Source organism: Hevea brasiliensis, unplaced genomic scaffold (assembly GCF_030052815.1).
Source record: "Hevea brasiliensis isolate MT/VB/25A 57/8 unplaced genomic scaffold, ASM3005281v1 Scaf75, whole genome shotgun sequence".
Lineage (NCBI taxonomy): Eukaryota > Viridiplantae > Streptophyta > Magnoliopsida > Malpighiales > Euphorbiaceae > Hevea > Hevea brasiliensis.
The window spans coordinates 168036-186824 of NW_026615294.1; the positions used below are offsets into that span (position 1 = coordinate 168036).

General features: G+C 31.8%; 1 protein-coding gene across 1 annotated transcript; it reads left to right on the plus strand.

Annotated features, from left to right (window-relative positions):
- The first annotated feature begins 11977 nt into the window (after positions 1-11977).
- LOC131177725 (L-2-hydroxyglutarate dehydrogenase, mitochondrial-like) lies at positions 11978-16320 on the plus strand. Its single transcript, XM_058142826.1, has 4 exons — positions 11978-12690; positions 12772-13208; positions 15100-15259; positions 15792-16320. Exons 1-4 carry the CDS (start codon positions 12157-12159, stop codon positions 15903-15905), a joined length of 1245 nt encoding a protein of 414 aa, XP_057998809.1. The 5' UTR covers positions 11978-12156; the 3' UTR covers positions 15906-16320.
- Positions 16321-18789: the final 2469 nt, after the last annotated feature.

An 18789-nucleotide genomic window follows, 5' to 3' on the forward strand; every position in this document is an offset into this window, starting at 1 on the left:
TCCGATCTCTTTAATATTTATTAAAGTTTTAGATTCGAGGATCGGATAAGAACTCTCCTCCGATCTCTTTTGAGTATTTATTAAAATTTGGGTTGAGAGCCGGATGAGAACTCTCTTCCGATCTCTTTTAAACGTTTTTTTTTTTTTTTAATTTTAGATTGAGAACCGGATAAGAACTCTCCTCCGGTCTCTTTTGAATATTTGTTAAAGTTTTAGATTGAGAATTGGATAAGAACTCTCTTCCGATCTCTTTTATTTTAATGGGAGTCGGATAAGGATTTTTCCGATCTCTCGAAGTTTAATTTCAGTTACTCCTCGTAAGAGCCTAAGACTAAGGGTTTTGACATTCGAAGATGACAGGGATCGGAATAAGGCTTCTTTTAACTCATTAATACCTTGTGACTAGACCGGGGACACTAAACTGAATTTCCCGATCTTCTAATGTGGTCGCTTTACCAGTACCCTCTGATACCCGGTTTATTCCATTTATTTACCTACGGTTCGGTTTTATCCTATCTTGTGGTGTCTTACCCAATTGTCTTTTGTGTTATTCCAGTGATTTTGCCTAACTATTTTCCTGACTTATTACCCAGATTTTTCATTATTTTAAAGAGACCCTTAAGATACAGTTACCTATATTTTATCCGACCCCTTATATACTACTCGAAACTAGAAGACTTGCGTTCAGAAATAATAAAGATTAACGAAAGTATGGATTGGCCAACAAGGAAATAAACTAGAGCATAACCTTTCTTTGTAATTTTTTTTTTTTGGCGTGATATGAACTTAAAGAAAATAACATGCATAAAAAGGACAAAGGAAATACGTAAAACAAGAACTAAACTTAATAAAATGGCAATATGAACACTGACCTGTAGGGAGTCGAATCTATTAAACTAACTACAGAATCACAAGACGTAATAAGATTGCAGGTTGATAGCCGGGAGACTAAGGTTCGCCTTGAAACAGAGAGTGCTTCACTAAATGCAATCGAGTCAGAATTGTACCCGAGTTTAAATGAGATTGAGCATGGACGATGGAAGTGGAAGTAAAGATAACAGGGAAATGAAAATGTGAGCGTTACGGGATAATGAACGAGCTGAAAATGGAGAGTTTCAGTGTTCAAAATCTTTTTAAGAAAACACTTCAGAAAACTGGTTTCAAAAGTTCTTCTTATGAAAGCAGAGTAACAGTCTGAATTAAATTTCAGAATTCTTCCGCTATAGTAACTACCTCCTTTTTTTGTCCGTCCCCTCAACAGTTTTTCATGCAGGTATTTATAGGAATCGGGGGCTTCCCATGAAGGGTCAGGATTTTCCTTGAGGGAGATGGAGGGTCTGGATTTTGAAGGACATGATCGGATGCTTGAGAATTAAAGAGAATTAAAATGAACGGCTAAGATCATTCTCAGAATACTTGTCCTTTTCTCCTTTTAATCTGATGGTCCCAAACTTTGCTGACCTGGGCGATCCAAGAACTGGGAATGAAAGGCGCCGGCCTTATCGTCTTCCTTTTTGATCCAAGGGCTTCTGGCTCGTCCTTACAAGTGGGATCAACGGTAGAGATTGGGATGTACAGGACTGTCACGACATACTCTAGCGCCTGTCAGCATTGTGGGCGATTCTCAGGCGTGCAGTGGAGATTTCGTCTGCAACGCTTTAACTACCTCGGCTCTGATTCTGACGATGGTTATTGGGATTTGTCTTATTCTCTTTGGCTTCCGATCTCTCCTCTTTTCTGATCTTCTTAACACGCTCCTTTTTCGATCTTTCATACCGGTCTCCCCTCTTCCGATCTCTATCATTCCGTTCCTTCCCTTAATCAGGCCCGGTCTGATCAAAGCATTAATTCCTCGATTCGGCGTCAAGCCCGCTGTTTTAGCAATAAATGCCCGATTTTCCCCTATATATACCCCTGACAGAAGAGACTTTCCTCATTCGATTTTCCCCTCTTCCTTCTTACTTTCCTGTTCTAGCTATTCCGGCAGTAGTTCCAGCCACGATTGTGGCTTTTGATCCCTTTCCGATGGACCTCTTTATTCCCCGACTGAAAATTTACGATCCCGGTAAACGAAAAATTATGATGACTGCACTTAATGACCGTGAGAGAACAGGACTAACTTACCGATCTGGATCAAGGACCTCGATCTTATTGACCTCGAATCGTTCGACCGATACAAACGGCGAACTAATTTCGGGCGAGAAGACTGCTAATATTCCCCTTAACACCAGCGACTGCCCCTCGGCGTTCATCTGGCTCCTCCCCGCACTGGGTGTTCCGACAGCGACTCGGTTTCGAGCGGTAACATCGATGACGACGTCTCCCATCTTCATGGGAGTCATAGTCACCCCATCTGAGCTGTACATCTATCCGATGTCAACAGCCGGTCTCCTGGTCAAACACATCTTTTGACTCAGCCACGAGACTAGGCTTTGACATAGGCCTTTGATGGGATGTTCCACCGGTCTCTAGAGATCGCCCAAATGATGTATTTTATTTTCAATGTAATCCGATCTCTAGAGATCACCGAAATGATGTAGTCCAATTTTAATGTAATCCGATCCCTAGAGATCGCCCAAATGATGTAATCCGATCTTTTGGAAATAAAGATTTTATTTTGTCAATTATCATCTGCATTAATTATTTTCCGATCTCTGAAGTATTTACCTGATCCGACCTTTAATTTAAATGACCCTAAACCGATCCGCAATTCAGAATATTTATCTTAATCTGCCGATCTCTAGTTAGCCGATCTCTTTATGGAATTTCTAAAAAATTCATGAGATGTGTCAGAAACAGCTGGCAGTTCTCGATAACCGATGCACCACCTGGGATGCCGTGAGCATTTAATGCTCGAACAAGTATAAATAGGGGTGGGGTTAGCCAGTTACTCCCTTATGTCATTTTCAGTCTCTTGCGAACAACTTCAAAATTCTCTCGTTTTCTCAAGTTCTTCCGACTCCGATCAAGCTCCGGTAAGGGTTTTGATCATTCTTTTAGTTTAAATTCTTTATTTCCTTTGAAAATGAGTGGCGCCGAAGGTCAGAGAGCAGAGAGCCCCCTTTCCGTTCATGTCTCGTGGTCATCAGACGAAGTCGAGGTGGTTGGACCAAGCGTGCGACCAGAACCTCCTAGGGTCTCCGTTCCAGTTCGGGGGCGGACCGCATCATCAAGGCTTGTACCTTCTTCAGGGAGGGAGAATCTTCCTATGGACGAACTGCCATCAATCTTGCAAGAAACCGACCTGCAGTCGTTTAGCCAGGAGTACAACATCGAGCCTAATTCGTACGAGCTCATCCGGTGTCACGGCGATCTTCGTGCCGATCACTTCTTTGAGGAGGACGATATGACCATGATGTACGAGGAACAATTAAAAGCTGGGCTGCGGTTCCCTCTCGATGACTTCTTCAAAGAAGTCCTAAAATATCACCAAGTGTGCATAGCTCAGGTTCACGCAAACTCCTGGCGGATCCTAGTAGCCTTCAGGGGCCTTTGCCGAGCCAAAGGGATCAGACCTACAGCTAAGGTATTCGCCGAACTACATCGGCTGACTTGTCGAAAAGACGACGAGTATTGGTTCTTCCAGGCGAAACCCCATTGTGGGCTTTTTACCGACCTGCCTTCCTCCCTGAAGAATTGGAAGAACCGCTTCTTTATCTTGAGGAGCAAAATACCGAACGACTTTGAGGGTTTTCCTCGCAGCTGGTGGCACCAGGGCCCCTTACTCCCGAAGCGTATCACCCTGAATAGAGAAGAAGGATTGATAGTGATGGAGCTGAAGGATCAGGCGGGCCGAGAGAAGTTTTCTTGTTTAGATGCAGTGACGGCCGAGCTGCACCATTGGACTATACAGTTGGTCACCGGCCAAGATCACGGGCTTCAGCTCTCTGACCTCGATATCGGTATTTTCTACATCTCAGATCTCAGGACCTTAGCGATCTCACTGACCTCTTCTTTGTGTAGGTATGGCATGCAACGAAGCCTCCAAGGAGAGCCGAAAGCGAAAGAGAGAGATCTCCCAGAAGGTACAGGAGATGAAGCGAGCTGAGGAAATGCAGACACCCAGGCATGAGCCCGGGGAAATACAAGAAGGCCCGCCTCAACCTTCGGGACCACCGATCGTAGAAGCTGTCCGATCCTCTCCTTGCCGAGAAGAGCCGCCTCCACCCCCTCCAGTTGCTCCAAGCGCAGAAGGGGGTCCTTCTCAACCTTCTGTGAGGCCCTTTTCTCGAGGCGCTCAAGTTCTGATCCACTCACTGGAGAAGAACCGGACTGTTCAGGAAAACTCAAGTTTTGCTAAGGTATTGGGATCCACCATCTGCCTTCGGGAGGACCGGGATAGGCTGTCCCCGGACAACCTTGATGACATCCTGACCCGATCCATGAGCCTAAACGTGGAGTGCCTGGTGAACCAGCACATTGTTCGGGAGAAAGCTCATCGCCTGGGCAAGGAAGTCGAGAAGATGGGTCACGAGGTGTCTTCTCTTCGATCCCAACTCTCATCCGCTCAGGATTACATATCTCAAATTGAGGGGCGAATGAAGTTCTATGAAGATAAGCTGGCCGAACAGTCTCGTGTTCTGGCCGAGCGAACCCATGTTCTGGAAGAAGTTCAAGCACTTCGGACCGATGAAGTTGCTCACATCGCTCACCTTACTGAGGAGCTCAAGGCGAAAGAAGAAGAGATGGTGATAGGAGTGGCCGTTGCTTATGTGAATGCTCATAGGGATCTCTTGGCCGAACTCAAAAAGCGTTACCCGGAGGAGAACTTCTCCTGGATGGCAGACCTGGCTCCCGAGGGTGAGGGTGAGGATAGTGAGGAGGAGGCTGAGGGTGAGAGAGAAGGCGAGCAAAATGTAAATCAGGCTGGGGGTGATCCTCCAACCGAATGACTTGTACAAACTTTAATATGAAATGAAGTCTCCTTTTTGTCCAGTGAATGAATGCGATCAGAAAACCTCTAAATTATTTAAACACTTGATTGTCTGAGTATATTGAAATAACTAAGAGTGATTATTAATCTAAGTGTAAGAGGTCGGAAAACACAATGAGCATGAGATCGACAGGGAACCAACGCTAAATGAGACTTGATTAAAATTGGAAATTTGGCTTGAACATTTAAGATCGGGATCATCATTAAACCGGAGTGGAACCTTGATTATTCCTAAACTTTTAAAAGGGAGGTCGGCAATGAAACTGGTGACATAAAGATCTAGTGTTGGTTCAATTTTGTTTGGCAAGAGAGATCGGGAATGTAGTTGACTGGTCAGGAAATTTGACCATTGGCTTGAGAGATCGGTAAGTGATTTGAGAGACCGGTAAGGCTTTAACTGATATGAGGACTTAGCGTTGATTCAATTCTCGTGAGGAGAGATCGGAAAAGTGGTTAAATGGCAAGGAGAGATCGGAAATGTAATTGGCTGGCAAAGGGAGACTTAGTGCTAGGGATCGGTTTCAAAGTTTATTGATTCTGGGGGTCGGCCAAAATATGGTGTCGACAGTCACTATAACCTACTCTAAATCTTGAGGATCTTGAAGGAGTAGTTATCACATGTGATATTGTGCCCATCTACACCTCTGATCAGTGCAACCAATTACATGTTGAACCTCACTTAACTAGCCCTCAATCTCTTTCATTAGACAACCAAGCAATTGTCCCTTACGTGCCTTTGAATTTAGCCAATCCCCCCACTACTCTAAGCCATGGAAACTACTTTAAAATCTCTCATCTCTTAAAGTAGCGTAGAAAGCACAAGTTGATTTCTAAGCTATTTAAAGTTTTGCCCAAATTAGCTCGAGGGGGGAAGAAGAATAAGAAATCAAAAGGTAAAAATGGTGTGAAATCAAATGATAAATGTGTTGAACAACCTTTAGATAGTGACATTAGTCGAATGAATAATCATCACTGTAAATTTATCGTTGATGGAAAACATGCCTTTGTCCCTTTGGATGTAGAAGAAGAAGCTCAGAAAACAGTTAAATTGGGGAAACATCTTGGATTGTCTTTTTCAAAGCTAGATGAAATTGTAGTGCGATACATTGCAAATCAAATTAGCTCTGATATGGCTCTTTGGGAGGCTTTAGGCTATTAAGAATTTCTTCTCCTTTGGATAAACAATCTTTGGTCTGGTTGGGTTTTCTTTGAATGTGATTCTAAAAGATTTTTGGGATTTTTGTGTTGCACTTTTATGGTCGAAGGATGTGTCTAGGATTAGTGGATGTGTTAAAAGTTTTTCATTACAACTGTGTTTTGGTATTGATTCCTTCTGGTCTATCATTGATTGGTTCATGTTTGATTGGTGTTGCATTAAAGAAGGGCTTTCCTTGAGTGGTGTTTTGGAAGTCTCTAGGCTTTTCTATCGCGTTTTGCCTTAGAGCTTCTTAGTTTTTGTTTGTCCCATCTTTTGGCAACCTTTTTCTTTATTTTACTTTTAGAGGTGGGTTTGGTAGCCAGGTAGTTTTGGTCCATTTGCTTTGTCTGGTGCTTTGCTTTAGGTCTACTTTAGCTTAGTGGACTTGGTGGTTTTTATTTTTGCATCAGTCGCCAATTATGAGCTTTTAGGCTTATTGTCTTTTGTTTTTTGCTACTGTGGTTTATTATCAGTTTAGAGTTGTTGATGATGGCTGATATACCAAGGAAATCAATATCTTCAATAGGGCCATGTCAAGAAAGCAGTCGAGGATATTTTTAAAAGAAGTAAGGCAATATGCAAGTTTGTTAAGTATGGTATATGTACTCATCATTATTTCTGTCCAATTTTGCAATTTTAAGGTTGTTGGGCGGGAAGATTGATTTATCATGGTGCTCCAAACCAATTATGAATGGTTTTGGTTCTTTTCTTGGACATGTGTTTCTTTTTATATGGATGTACAGACAATTGGTAGATCTTTAATTTGCAGAATGGTGAGTACATACACTATTTGGTGTGTTATTATTTTGGTGATGTGTATTTGCTTGTCTGGTAGTATGTAAAGAGCAATCCATGCAAGCTTGAGGGGTTAGCATCCTGCTCTTTTTGTGTCTCTATTCTTGTTTTGGCTTGCAGATTGACTTTTTATAAGCTAGTTTGTCTTTTGTATGGGTGTTGCTATGAGCTAATCCTCATCCCCTTTTTTTCTCTAATAAATTTATTCTTTACTTTAAAAAAAAATTTGTAGCCACCGTTGCTCAATCCGTTAAATGACTAACAAAAATGTCATGTCAGATACCACACCACGCCTAGTCAGATGCCACTTCACATTAATAATAGGGTATAATTATGCAACATTTAAAAGTATAGGATTTAATTGCGAAAAAAGATTGAAAGTATAGAGTCTTTTTTTAGTAATTTTTCCAAAATTACTCATGATCAATTTTAATTTATGCAAAATTTCAAATTACTTTTTAAATTGAGAGTTAATTAATAATTCACTTTGGATTTATTTGATTGAACAAAAAAATGGTTCAATACGAAATGTGACAAATTGGTAGTTAAATAAATGAGAATGTAAAAGACGAGATCTAAAATGAAAACAATATCAAAAGACTTATACTTTTTTAATATTTAATACAGAATTGATTTCGAATATAAACAAATTGTAAAATTTAATTCATATAGCAAACTTTAATCAGTTTGGAAAACTTAATTGTTATTGTTATTTATATATTATAATTAATTTTATATAAATTTTGTGATAAATATTTAAGGAATGTTTATTTTTTGGTCCATAAATTATGTTGGGAATGACAATGTAGAAAGTACATGTGAAAATCATCCTACCCAAATTTAATTAATATTTTAAATTATCCGAATTCGTATCAAATTCAATTATATTATTTGAATAATACTTGAATCATTTTAAATTTATATATTTTAATTAATAATCTAAATAAATATATTTATAATTAATAATTTATGTTTTAAAATTTGATAATTTTAGGAGAAATTTCCAAAAAGACCTTGTACTTTTATTTATACCCTATACTTTTTTAACTTTTCGTAATTCTACCCTATTATTGGCGTGACGTTGCATTTGACGGAATGTGATGTGGCATTTTTGTTAGTTAATGTGGCATTTTTGTTAGTGACTTACTGGATTGATTAATGGTGGAGTACAATTATGCAACTTTTCAAAGTGTAGAGTTTAATTGGTAATTTTTAAACTGTATGATATAATTAAAGAAATTTTGATTTGGTAATTTTCTTTTTTTTAATTATTATTAGATTTTTTTTTCAAAATTCATAGTAAATAATTTATTACAGTAGGATAAATATTTAAATATTAAATTATTAATTTCATATTTTATCAGAAAATGACATGTGATTTAATTTTTTAAATCTTGCACTATTGTTTTAGGTAATACTAATGCGTTGCACATTGATTTACTTGTTATATATATTCGTAATTTAAAGCTTTTTTTTAATATAATTTACTTTTAATTTTTTTATATAATATAATATTATTATTATATATTATTTTCAATAGCCAATTAAATTTTGTTATTCATTATTGTATTTACTTCTAATTAAAATTGGTTAAAAAAGTTATAAAAAAATAAAATTAAAGAGTTATATACTTTAATCAATTAAACTATTATAATAAAATACCATAAATATGATATGAGAATATGAATATTTTGATTTTAGAAAATAAAATTTATTATTTACTAAAAATTATTTTCAAAATAATTTTAATTTTTTTTAATAAAGTTATTATAGTCTATTTAAAATAGAGATTTATGAGGAAAAAAATGTGTTTTATTGTTTGACTTTATCTTCATGCAATAAGAATTTTAAAATTAATAATTTTTTATAAATACAATTTTTTTTTATTTTTATAAATAATAAAAATAATGAAAACAGCTTTTGGAAATCCTAATGTTCCCCCTTCCCACTTATAATTTTTTTTTTCTAAGTTTTTGCTTTTGTAGTCAATTTTTTAATTTTTGAGAATTGTAGCTTAATTTTAAATATTTATTATTTTCAATTAGAAGTGAAAATTAAAATAAATTAATAGTAAAAAATATGATAGCAAGAGAAAATAACAATCAAAATTGTATCATGTTAATTGATTTAAATTAATTTTGACTATAGATTATAAAAACTTCTAAAATCATGCTAAAATTGTTAAAAAAATTAGCTATAATTATAAAAATTTGAGAAAATATATTTTTTAATATTGAGCCTTTAAATTACATGTTATCATTTACTATTAATAAAATTATTTATGAGTTAAGATTTTTATCTAAATTAGTATTTTTTTGAAATAAAATTTATATTAAAACTAAAATTTTAATATGTTAATTATTATTTACTATAAATTAAAAAATTATAAAATAATTTGATATTTTGTAAATTCTTTCGTTCATATTTTTATATTTATGAATTAATTATTAAAAAAGAATACAATGCTATAAGTAACGATTGAATGAATTATTATTATTATTATTATTATTATTATTATTATTATTATGTAAACTAAAAATTAAAAAAATTGAAGTATTTAAAAAAATATATTTATAAAAAAGTTAAATTATATAATTTAAAAATATATTGTTATAATTATATATTTTATATCAATTTTACTCTTTAATATAACTCTAGATATTTATATATTTACATAATTAAATAAAGTTAAATGATAAAAACAATTAAAACTTTTATGTCAATTATCAATTTTAGTGAAAATTTTTAATTATATCAATTTAATAATAAATCTTTACAAATATTTTCAATTTTGATAATAAATTTAATTAAAATCAATTGACCTGAAAAAAATTCAACTTTTTTATTCATTATCAATTTTAGCTACTCCTCCTAGTTTTATTAATATATTCAATAATTTTAGAATTTTTATTAATTTTAACAAATCTCATGTTAATAAAAAATAATAAATGAATAATATATCTAATATTATTATATAAATTTTTAATTTTTTTTCTTTTACTTATATTTTAATTCACATTTTTTCTATTATTTTATTTTAAAATTCAGGGAAAAAAATCAAATATTGAAAATAATAAACTAAAATAATTGTAGAATAACTGTTAAAATGGATATAAAAATAGAAGATTCACTAATATTAATAATACATGTATTTAAATTAATTTTGTTAATTAAGTAATTCAATTAGATTAATTGCTGAAATTGGAATTAATATTAAAGTTTGAGATTAAATTAATAAAAAGTTTAGTTAAAACTGAAAAGATTTGTAAAAATTTTTATTTTTTTAGTCATTTAGCTATTAAATAATAATATAAAATTTATATAAATAGGCAAAAATTTGAAATAAATAAACATTTAAATTTAATATTATGATTTTTATTATTTTTTAATATAAAATTAAAATTTATTTTTATTTTAAATAATTAATCATCCAAATAAAGTCTAAATACTTTTTATAAATAGTCTTTTTTTTAATTTTAATATAATTATAAATTACAATATTTTATTGATGTAAAGAATAAAATTAATTTGAAAATAGGACTAATTAATAACAAAAAATTTTAAACACTTTTTTAATTTTATTTAAAATTTTAGTTGATTTTATTAAAATTATAAAATTAATGTTAGTTTTATTCTATTTACACAAATTAGTAAAAATTAAAATGCAAATATAATAATTTCATTAAAGTATTCAATAAATTTTTTTAATTTATTATATTGAACAATAATTTGAGAATATAAAATTATTAATTTTTATTTTAATAAAAAAAGAAATAAATAAAATTTGTTTATATATAAAAATAAATTTTAAATTTGATTAAAAATATATTTTTATCAATATAAATATAAATAATTAAAAAATACTATAAATTTATGACTAATAATGTCATATATTTGAATTCGATTAAAAATTCAAATTTTTGATTTTAATATTTAGTTAATGTTATATTTTTATTTAATTACATATTTAATTTTTTAATAATACTTTTATAATTATATTAATTAAATAGCTAATTTTTTTAATAATAACTTTATAATAATATGAAGGATATTTTTGTTCCTCTAATTATTCCCTCCTTTCCAGTTATATATATATATATATATATATATATATATATATATATATATATATATATATATATATATATTTGAAAAATTAAATAAAATTTTAAAATTATAGTTTTATAGATATTTAAAACAATTAAAAATAAATTAATATTAATAATATCCCGTGTTTAATATTTTTTATTAAGATAAATTAAATAATTTTTAATGAATTATTATATAATTATAGAATTATTATATTAAAAATTATATTATATTTTTTAGAATAAGTAAAATTAATATTAACATAATATTAAAATTTTAATTTACAATAATTATTATAATATTAAAAAAATAAATTATTAAATATTTAGTAATAAATATTTCATCGCTAAAAGTTGTTAGTGATAATATATTATATTCTAGCACTATAAAAGATTTAACAACAAATTTCTGTCATTAAAAGTTTAGCAATAATAATTTTTGAAAGCCACTAATTTCTAAAGTTTTAGTAATGTATCCTACTATCACTAAATATTATTAGTGACGAATTTATATTGTCATTATTAATAACTAATTATTTATTTGTAACTATAAATATCTATTTTTTTTTTGTAAATAATAGATAAATAAATAAAATTTTTTATTTACTAATTTTTATTTTAATTAATTATTTTTTATAAAATTTTATATTTAATTGAAATTAAATTTAATAATAATTATTAATTTTGAATTTTATATTTATATAAAATTTAAAATTAATTTAAATAATAAAAATATAATTATAATTAATTTAAAAAATAAAGATTATTCAGAAATATATCATATATTTATATATAATATAAATTTATTTATTTATTTTTAAATTTTATTTGTATTAATTATTTTATTTTGAGATTAAAAGTTATTTTAAATTTATTCAATTCCCCCGGCAAACAGTGTTAGCACGCCAACTCTTAAGTGGCTGGTTAGAACTATCCAAGTAAAACATTATATGGAACACCAAAATAATAATAATAATAAAACATTTTCTAATAATTTCCACTTTCCCCACTGGTTCTCTCTCTCTCCCCAGAACAAAAGGAAGGGCGGGATGTTCCACAGTAGCAGACTGATCTTCTAATCACTCAATGGACAGATTCTTGATTTGAATGATTGTTGTGGAGGAGGAGAAAGGAATAAGAAGATGCTCAAGCACACAATTCGAAGCTTGAAAAAAAGATTGAGCTCTATTTCAACTACGAACACACCAAGAGAGGAGGTCGATTGTGTGGTGATAGGAGCAGGTGTGGTGGGCATAGCAGTGGCAAGAGAGCTTGCTCTCAAGGGCAGAGAGGTATTAGTGGTGGATTCCGCCTCGAATTTTGGCACTGGTACCAGCTCTCGCAATAGCCAAGTCATTCACGCCGGCATCTATTACCTGCCCAATTCCCTCAAGGCATTGTTCTGTGTGAGGGGAAGAAAATTGCTCTATTCTTATTGCTCTGAACATGGGATTCCGCACAAACAGACGGGCAAGCTCATAGTTGCCACTTCATCTTCGGAGATTCCAAACCTGTATCAGCTAATGAATCGTGGTGCTCAAAATGGGGTGGATGGCTTGAGGATGTTGGAGGGTTTTGAAGCCATGAAAATGGAACCTCAATTGCAATGCCTCAAGGCTTTATTGTCCCCTTTTTCTGGGATTGTTGATGTGCATTCTCTTATGCTGTCTTTAATGGTAATGAATACCCTTTTGCTTTCTTTTTCCCCTTCATTTTCATAGAGTTAGTTGGATTATTTTTAACCAATTTGGGTCCAGGGAGAAGCTGAAAGTCATGGGGCAACCTTCTCTTACAATTCTACAGTCATTAGTGGCCATCTTGAGGATAACCGTCTGCATCTTCATATAGTGGGAAGCAATCATCTTGACAGCTGGGATGGAAAGTCTCCATTGCCCCTGGAGCTTATCCTTATTCCTAAGCTTGTTGTGAACTCTGCAGGATTGAGTGCCCTTCCTCTTGCAAGGAGATTTAATGGCCTCAATAGTGGTATAATTCCTCCAGCACATTATGCTCGCGGTTGCTATTTCACCCTTTCGAATACTAGAGTCCCTCCTTTCCAGCATTTGATATACCCTATACCTGAGGATGGAGGCCTTGGAGTGCATGTTACTCTGGATTTGGATGGCCAGATTAAGTTTGGCCCAGATGTTGAGTGGATTCATGGTGTAGATGATAAATCAAGCTTTCTAGATAAGTAATCCTTCTTTTGACTAATTTTCGCTCTTTCTATGTCACTTAGAGCCATTTTCATGTTAACTATTATGTTAGAAACAATGGCAACTTAATTCTGCATTGAATGCTTAGCACACCTTGTGTAGGAGACTATCTAGAAATAATCTACTCTTTGATTTTTAATGTTGTGACAATTAGGTAACACTTTCAAATGCTAAGATCATTCTCATTTGTTGTTTTCACATCTGACTTGGGGAGCAGCCACATTATGTAGAGCTAAGAGACTCTTCTGAAAGTACATTTGAAACATGTATGAGAATTCTGCTAGGGGGGTTTAGTTTTATGTATGTTTTTCCTTATCTATTGCAATCTGAAAGGTTATATAATTATGGATGGTGTTATGGTCACTTTAGTTGTGAGAGTCATGTTATATTTGATGTATGATAGAAATATTATGTTTATAAGTGCAGTGGCAGTAATATTGAATTCTCATTCTAGCTGTGCTTATCGATTGTATTAATCAGTGATATTGATCTATTTGGTAGCTTCTAATCGCTATAATTTATAAACATTTATTCTAACTTATCGGTAGTTTTTGTTGGTAGCATCTATGTTGTATGAGTCAGATGTAGTATGTATCTATTTGCCATTTGCTAATCCCTACACTTGATTTGTAGGGTTCTGTATGGATTATCTACATCCACTTGTTATTGCCTGAGGATCATATATCCTTGGCTTCCATAGCCATCACAAATTTCTTTTGTTTCTCCCATCTCTCTTTCTCTCTCTCTCTCTCTCTTTCTCTCTCTCTCTCTTTTCGATGATGGGATCTTTTGTCCTTACCTTAGAATTGCGGATCATTACACTTGTGGGGATCTCTTAATCATCTTTGGCAATGAAGCAATAGTAGCATGCCCAAAAAATGGAATGATCCTCTAGATTGGAGCTTATGGATGATAATTTGTTCCCCAGTACATTAGGAGGAGAGAGGGATGGATGGAACTAGCAACCTCATTGGTGTAAGGTGGCTTTGTGGTCACCATGTTATCTTTTAAGGGATATATTTTAAGGGATATATGATAATGAGTTAGGATGAAACTACAATTACTTTTTTTTACATGATTCAAGGACATACAAGTTAGTTGACTTAGAACTTAATGGTGAATTCATAGCTAGACATGACTTAAAGACAATAAAGTAGTTCTAATTTGGAGTTGGAGAGAGCTTTGAGAATATAGAATCTTTGTTGGATAAATTTAAAGATAATTTTTTTCATACAACTTTTGTTTTGAGGATAAGGTCATTTAGTTGCGATCATTTGGCCATTGTAAATTTTTTGCACATCTTTTACGCATTTTATAGAAACAAATTTGGCTATTGCATTTAACACTAAGGCTCAATTAGTCGCAAAAATAACTTTTGTGGCTAAATTGACATTGAACTTGGCCAATTGGATCATTTTACAAATTTGGAAAATGGGACACACTGCATAGTAGAGGTGTGTGAGGGCTAGCTGATTGGATTGGCATTACTGTTGGGTCAAACTCACAGTTGTGTAAATTGATCAACCCAAGTAAGCACAAAAATATTTAGGAAAAATAAACCACCATAAAGAACACAAGATTTTCATGGAAAACCTTCCAGTGTAGAGGGAAAAAGCAGGTGCCAGACTTTGAATCAAATTCACTATACAAGAAAAGCCACTACAACACTCTTCCAGTTAATCACAAACAAGAGATCTCAAGTAATGCCCAAATCATAAATTTTTAGTTGTGTAATATAAATTATTACTTTTTAATAGAGATTTATTAATTTTATAATATAAATTTTTAGTTGTGTATCTGCCAAAAAAAAAAAAAACTTATTTTATTGTTGTCTTGTATTATAAATGGTATTTGTGTTGTTGCTTTCAGGTATGACTATTCTGTTAGTGCTAGTCGTGCAGAGAGATTTTACCCAGAGATAAGAAAGTACTATCCAAATCTGAGGGATGGATCGTTGGTGCCTGGTTACGCAGGGATTCGACCAAAAATTACTGGTCCTGGACAATCTCATATTGACTTTGTAATTCAAGTAAGCACTCTTCTTTACCTGTGAATTTTGAATCCAAATTGCCACCTCTATGCACCTATTGAAATCCGTGTCAAGTTAAAACAGAAAAACAGTACACGTGGATTATGATAAAAAACTGATAAACTGATAAGCAAGTCAGATAGGATTAGGTGCTTGCTTGTGTAGGAAAGTGAGGAATCTGAGCAAATGACATTGACAGAAGAAAGAAATAGAGAAATAGGCGGGGAGCAAAGAATTAGACAAATGCCAAATTTGTATACTTTTGCATGGAATTAATTAGGAGGAAATAAATTATGGTTAATCAGGTCACATTATTTAACATTTCTCTTCCTTTCTCATTGTCATTGATATTTCATAAGAATTACAACCAAATATTCATCTTGTAAATCTGTTAGATGCATTGTTCTATTTTATAGCAACACAATTTTTACTGTTGATAGAAAATAGAACGGATGGTGGATTACAGTGACTATCTCACTGATTTCCATTCTTTGTTGAGAGTTGTACAATTCTTGCAACCTTTTTTATGCAGGGAGAAGATAGTCATCAATTGCCTGGTCTTGTCAACCTTTTTGGAATTGAGTCACCCGGTCTAACATCAAGCCTGGCAATTGCAGAATATATAGCTGCCAGATTCTTGAAATGATATAACTTAAGTTGGAGATTTGATTTCAAATCTTTCTACCAAGATGTCATTATCGAATCAGATTCACTTATTTTAGTTCGAGCTTTGCAAAGTTCAGCAGTGGATCTTTCTTATTTTGGTGAAATAGTTAATGATTGTAAAGCCCTAATAGGCTCTTCTGCTTCTATTAGCTGCTGTTTTGTGAAAAAAATCAGTGAATCAAGCTGCTCACGTGTTGGCTAGGGCAGCTGGTTCTTTGTCTAAAAAGGATATTTGGGGTTCTTCTCCTCCATCTATCCTCCATGATGTACTGTTGTTTGATTCCAGTAATTAAACCTTTCACTTGGCTTGTTTAAAAAAAAAAAAAATCCACAATTGTACAGTTCTTTGAACGGTATTCTTCAATGATTCCTAAAATCTTTTTAATTTGGCTGTATTGTTTTGTTTTGTGGTGTTATTTTTGTGAGGCCTTAACTGGCTATGGTGCAGATGACTCTTGCCAGGCTCTCTCTAAACATTTATGGTTGCCTGTTGTGCATTTTACCCTTGTTGTCTTGGCTGCTTCCTTTGAATTTATACTTGTTGGAGGGATGGTGAGATCCATACGAAATGAACAGTTTTTATACTATAAACTAAAAGATGTGGCCTAGCCTTGTTTTTATATCGTGTTTCTGAAAAACTGTTTGCCTCTTGTCTTCCCAAGTAGGTTTCTGCTAGGGCGTCTCTTGGCTCTTCGATTGCTTTATTTATCTAAATGCCTTGAGAATCGCTATACCATTTGTTGTTTTTTCGAAACTTTTTTGTACTGGAGTTAGGTTTCTCATTTGCTATTGATCACACAGCAATTTACGAGTTTATAACAACAATTAAGAATAATTACTAGAATTGTTCTCAATTATGCATGCATATTTAAAATAAATAATCTGGCCCTTTATCCTGTTTAGATTGAATGTAACATAGTTTATTAATACATCGTATTATATTATATAGTATGGTTTTTATTATTTACAGGTTTAGAAAGATGGTAATAGTAAGAATGTCTTTTTTTATTTGGTTAGATGGTATGATATGATAAAATAAATATAAAGATTATTAAAATATTATTTATTACTGTTTTAAATATAGAAATGATTTAAAAATATTTATTTAAATAAAATATTAATTTATAAATAATAATTATTATTATAATAATTCAAAAAATATATTATTTTTTTAATTAATAATTAAATATGCCTTATAAATATATATAACATTGAAGCTGTATAATTAGAATTTTATATATTATGTAAAGATAAAATGAGAAAATAAAAATTCTAAATGATGCCAAATCACCAATTTGGTGGTTTAAAAAAATTATGGTAAGCCATTATTTTCTGATAACATGAAATTATCCTAAATTATGATTCAAACGTAGTGTTATAAACTTACAATAATAGACAAGATTAGCAGACTGATTACCTGCAACAGGGAAGTGAATCAAATTCTCAAAATTACATTCATTCACAAACTTATTAAAGCAATTTAAACAGAGTAGAAGGATATCAAGTGAAAAATATCTTTAACAAATAGGCTGGCAATATAGCAAGTAACCTTATTTAACAAATGCTAAAATCAATAAAAGATGTTTCGATGTTGATTTAACGAGTACAATTACTCTTAATTGTTTTCATATTGCAAAAAATTAGGCAAAAGCTCTGTTTTAACCCTTAAAGTTAAACTTAAAAATTATTTAGGCTTTTTTAATAAAAGTGTAAATTATTATTTAGCCTATATATTTTAACAAAACTAATTACTTAGTTTTTGTATTTTAAAAAATATACTATTTAATCCTTATATTTTGTTTCCGTTAAACTATTTAGTCATTCCGTCAATTTTTTCATTTGTGAATATTGGTCAAACTATTATTTAGTCTCTTTATTTTAATAAAACTAATTAGTTAATCTCTATATTTTGAAAATATATGTTAATTAGTCCCTGTAATTTGATTCCATTAACTATTTAGTCCTATAATTATTTTTTTATACTTGAAATACCTTAATCTTCTCCTTCATATTTCTCTCTTATCCTCCCTTATTTCTCTCTTTTTATGTTTCTTTTTCTCTACACCCACACCCTTCTCCCCCTCATTCTCTCTTTATTTTCATTTATTGATAAAAACAATACAAGCTGTCTATACAAAAAAGTTAATTAATTTCTTTAAATTTCTAAATAATAAAACAAAATTATTTTTTAGTAGAGAAAACACGAAAATGATATCTAAGGAATTGAAAATTAAAAAAAAATGTAAATTTAAATTTGGTCTCCACAAAACAAAATTTATATTTTTATCCAAGAATATATTTTTCAAAATATTGTATTTTTTAAAATATATGGACAAACTAATTAGTTTCACTAAAATATAGGGACTAAATAGTAGCGTTTTTCAAAATATAGGGATCAACTAATTAGTTTTCTTAAAATATGAGGACTAAATAGCAGTTTGAATAGTAAGAATAACAGAAAATTTGATGGAGGAACTAAATAGTTTAACGGATACAAAATAAAAAGGACAAAATAGTGTATTTCTCAAAATGTAGAGATCAAATAATTAGTTTCATTAAAATACAAAAATTAAATAATAATTTTTCCTTAATAAAATCAAGGGACAAATAAACTTAAATTAGCTTGTAACTGGCAAAACTCTCATAGTTCACTAGTTAACCACACTGGATGGTGAACCTTGCTATGTGTTTCAGAGTCGACTATGCATCTTTTCCTGAAAAGATACTGAAATCTGGGATGTAGTACCCTCTTAAATATGGGTTCTCCTTGTTAATAATGTCTGGATATAGTTTATGAAACTCTGGTTAGCCAATTTGCCTAGAGCCAGGACCATACAGCTCCTGCATAACATCTCTAACAACAT